The sequence below is a fragment of the Prionailurus viverrinus genome, chromosome D1, assembly GCF_022837055.1.
Source record: "Prionailurus viverrinus isolate Anna chromosome D1, UM_Priviv_1.0, whole genome shotgun sequence".
Taxonomy (NCBI): domain Eukaryota; kingdom Metazoa; phylum Chordata; class Mammalia; order Carnivora; family Felidae; genus Prionailurus; species Prionailurus viverrinus.
In genome coordinates this window covers 21,668,762-21,673,072 of record NC_062570.1, presented here as the reverse complement: position 1 = coordinate 21,673,072, position 4,311 = coordinate 21,668,762, and the positions used below count along the sequence as shown (strand labels likewise).

General features: G+C 38.2%; 1 protein-coding gene across 1 annotated transcript; it reads left to right on the top strand.

The window, feature by feature from the left end:
• The first annotated feature begins 238 nt into the window (after window positions 1-238).
• On the top strand, window positions 239-1,192 carry LOC125176733 (olfactory receptor 8B12-like). The gene has a single exon (XM_047878535.1). It carries the CDS (start codon window positions 257-259, stop codon window positions 1,190-1,192), a length of 936 nt encoding a protein of 311 aa, XP_047734491.1. The 5' UTR covers window positions 239-256.
• Window positions 1,193-4,311: the final 3,119 nt, after the last annotated feature.

Genomic DNA, 4,311 nt, shown 5'->3' with positions numbered 1-4,311 from the left:
CAAAGCCCAGGAGCCAGACCACCTGAGTTCACCTCCTGCTGTAACTTAGTAGCATCAGGACTTGTGCAAGTCACTTAGGTCCAGTGTCCTCATCTGTGAAATGGGGATACTCATAATGCCACACAACATTTAGAACAGTGCCAGTAAATGTTCCCATTCTTGTCTTCTCCATGTCAGCCCCTTAAATTCCATGGTGTGTGGCTTCTCTCTGTCTCAGTGACTCTTCTTTTTCCCTTACAGACTCTCCTAGAGGAGAATGGCTGCAGATAATGCCTCCTCTGTGACAGAGTTTATCCTCGCAGGCTTAACAGATGAGCCAGAACTCCAGATGCCCCTCTTCTTCCTGTTTCTAGGTTTCTACATGGTCACTGTGGTGGGGAACCTGGGCCTGATAACCCTGATTGGGCTGAATTCTCACCTTCATATTCCCATGTACTTTTTCCTCTTCAACTTGTCCTTCATAGATGTTAGTTACTCCACGACTCTGACCCCTAAAATGCTAATGGGTTTTGTCACAAAGAGAAACATCATTTCCTATGCAGGGTGTATGACTCAGTTTTTTTTCTTCTGTTTCTTTGTGTTTTCTGAATCCTACATCTTGTCAGCGATGGCATATGACCGCTATGTCGCCATCTGTAAACCACTGCTATACACAGTTACCATGTCTCCTCAGGTGTGTTCACTCCTTTTGTTAGCTGTTTATGGGATGGGAGTGTTTGGAGCTGTTGCCCATATGGGAAACATAATGTTTATAACCTTTTGTGCTGACAACTTCGTCAATCACTATATGTGCGATATCATTCCCCTCCTTGAGCTCTCCTGCAACAGCTCTTACATAAATTTGCTGGTGGTCTTCATTGTTGTGACCATTGGCATTGGGGTACCCATTGTGACCATTTTTATCTCCTATGGTTTCATTCTTTCTAGTATTCTCCATATTAGTTCTACTGAGGGCAGATCCAAAGCCTTCAGTACCTGCAGTTCCCATATAATTGTGGTATCTCTTTTCTTTGGATCAGGAGCTTTTATGTACCTCAAACCACCTTCTATTTTACCCCTTGACCAGGGGAAAGTGTCCTCCATATTCTATACTGCTGTGGTGCCCATGTTCAACCCGTTAATCTATAGTCTGAGGAACAAGGATGTCAAAGTTGCCCTGAAGAAGACCTTAGGCAGAAAATTCTTCGTGTGAAAATGATTGAGAAAGGAGATCCAAAGCTTTGTTTGCCAGAGTGTTTCTTTTTCTTTTCAATGAGGGAAACGAATGCCAGTGCTTGATCTCCTTTACTTAGAGGGAAAAATTTAACTTGTTCTGAAGTATAATTATTCCCTCTACTCCTTACTCTACCCTAACTATTCTAATCATTATTTGTTTTATGAAAATAGTTTCCACAGTCATAGATGGCTACTCTTGAATAAGCCTAAGAAATAATTTAATCTAGCCCTTCATGTGTTGTGTTACACACTGGGGACTCATAAATATTTGTAGGTTGCTCATGGCCACACACGTACCTCTTGCCAGACTCGAACCTAGGCCCTTGAATTCTTTTTTTTTTTTTTTTTAACGTTTATTTATTTTTGGGACAGAGAGAGACAGAGCATGAACGAGGGAGGGGCAGAGAGAGAGGGAGACACAGAATCGGAAACAGGCTCCAGGCTCCGAGCCATCAGCCCAGAGCCCGATGCGGGGCTCGAACTCACGGACCGCGAGATCGTGACCTGGCTGAAGTCGGACGCTTAACCGACTGCGCCACCCAGGCGCCCCTAGGCCCTTGAATTCTAATCTACTTTGCTCTTCTGTCCTTTAGCCATGCTATCTTGATTCACCTTTTCCCTGGTGGATTTCATTTCAAAGGTTTTTCTTTTTCTTTTTGCATTTAAAAACGCACTTTGCATTTGACCTACTTACAGCAATGTCATGCAACTTTTCAAGAGATAACCTTTGGAACGTTATTTTTGCAACAATGTTGAAAGTTAAAAATGTGGTAATTTGATCTTGCAAAATGCTAAGTTTTAAGGTGTTTTGGTGGGAGCTAAATTTCCATATAGAATCAAGGATGGTATCCATTGAGGCAGTGTGCAGAGCTGTAAGGGTATAGGCTAAGTTATTAGACCGTCTAATGGAGAGTTATACAGATTTAAGGGAGTTAAAAATGTTGGATACAAGCTTCGCTCATTATTTACAGATTAATAAGGTAGAATTTGGAGACTTACTTTGTGTCTGAACGAATTAACGGAGTAATAGATAGTTTTGGGCAGATGTGAGTCATTAGAGTAGTACCAACCAACTAGTCACCAGGAAGGCAGTTGCTATTGTATTTTAAGACATTGCAAATAGCTGTGATTTTTTAATGGTAAAGGCAAAGAGATGGTGGTGTCAGGACAGGTCATACACTCACAGTATTAGGTAAATGGAGGCACAGCTTATATAAAGAATCAGGCACAGCTTATATAAAGAACAATGAATACATTAATAGTGGTAACAGCTCCTTCAGAAGGAATAGTATGTGCACTGTTTCCAAGATACATTAAAAAAATTTTTTTTAACGTTTATTTATTTTTGAGACAGAGAGAGACAGCATGAACGGGGGAGGGTCAGAAAAAGAGGGAGAAACAGAATTGGAAACAGGCTCCAGGCTCTGAGCTGTCAGCACAGAGCCCAACGTGGGGCTTGAACTCAGAGACCGCAAGATCATGACCTGAGCCGAAGTTGGACGCTTAACTGACTGAGCCACCCAGGCGCCCCCAAGATACTTTAACTTATTAACTTTTCTTAGGAAGTTCTCTTCTATTAGAAAAAAGGAAAGTTAGGATAAATGTTTAGTTTTGTTCTTTGGAATGGTTCCGTTCAATGAGGATGTAAGAAAAGAAATGAAAGTGAAGGGAAGGACTGTGCTTTAGATAATACTGTGGAGGGAAAGATCACTGACTTGAGTACACTTCTAAGTTGAGGGTTTCGTAAGGTTGATGGAAAATCAGCACAATCTTGGTAAATAAAAAAAAATAATCCCACCCCTTTTAAGTTGAAGTATAAGTTATGTACAGAAAAGTGCACAAGTCTTAAGTGTCAATGATTTTTCACATGTATAAGGCTATGTAACCATCATCTAGGCCAAGAGATAGATTTGCATCATTTCAGAATATTGCTCCCTGCCCCTTCCCAGTAAATATTACTCCCAATTATTTTTCTGGAAATAGCTACTATTCTTACTTTTATCATTACAGATTCATTTTGCTCATTCTTGAGCTTCATATAAATATTCAATATTGTATTTACTTGTTTTATGTCTGCATTCTTTCTCTCAATATAAAGTGTAGTGTGAGTTTCACCCATAACATTATATGTGTACATATTCTGTTCTTGGTTATTGCTGTTTAGCATTCCATTATATGAATACAGAACAATTTATTTATCAACAACCCCCATAATGGACATTTGGCTTGTTTTCAGTTTCTGCATATTATCATTAATAAAGACACTGTAAAACTTCTTGAGCATACAGTTTCTTTGAAATATACTCATTTCTCTTGGGTCTATACCTAGATGTGGATTTACTGGGTCACAGAATAGATAAATATCTAAACTTCTTAAATACTACCAAGATGTCTTCCGAAGGGTGTAAACTGATTTGCACTCCCAACAGTTTCCAGGTAAGGATGCTCTTCATCCTTCTGAACATTCATTATTTTCTAATCCTTTTAATTTTAACTATTCTTTTAGATGTGTAGTGTGATAGCACTTAAGTCTTTTTTTTACATCTCCCTAATAAGTAATAATGTTGATTTGCAGGCTATCTATTTATTCATAATCTATTCATAATATCTTCACTAGCTATTTGGATATCAATCACCCTTTGCAAAGTGCCTGTTGAAATGAACTGCCAGTTCAAGTCTTTTGCCCACTCAAAAATAGTGTCTTAAGTCTTTTTCTTCTTAATTTGAGTTTTAAGAAAGCATATTCTGGATACAAGTCCTTTTTCAGCCACATACACTGCAGTTATTTTTGCTCAGTATATGGTTTGCCCATTCAGATGGTCATTCCTAATGATGTCTTTTTGGTAATAGATGTTTCAATTTTAATGAAGCTCAATCTCTCAACTTTCTCCTTTAGTATTAGTGCTGTATCCTATTTAATATTTACCTATTATGAAGTTATAAATGTATTCTCATGTTTTCTTTTGAAAGCTTGTTTTCCTTTAATGTTTAGATTTTTGATAAATTTTAGATTGCTTATCATGTATGGTGTGAAGTAGAAATTGTATTTTATTTTTTCATGAAGATATCCAATTGTTTTAGAATAACTTAAAGAAA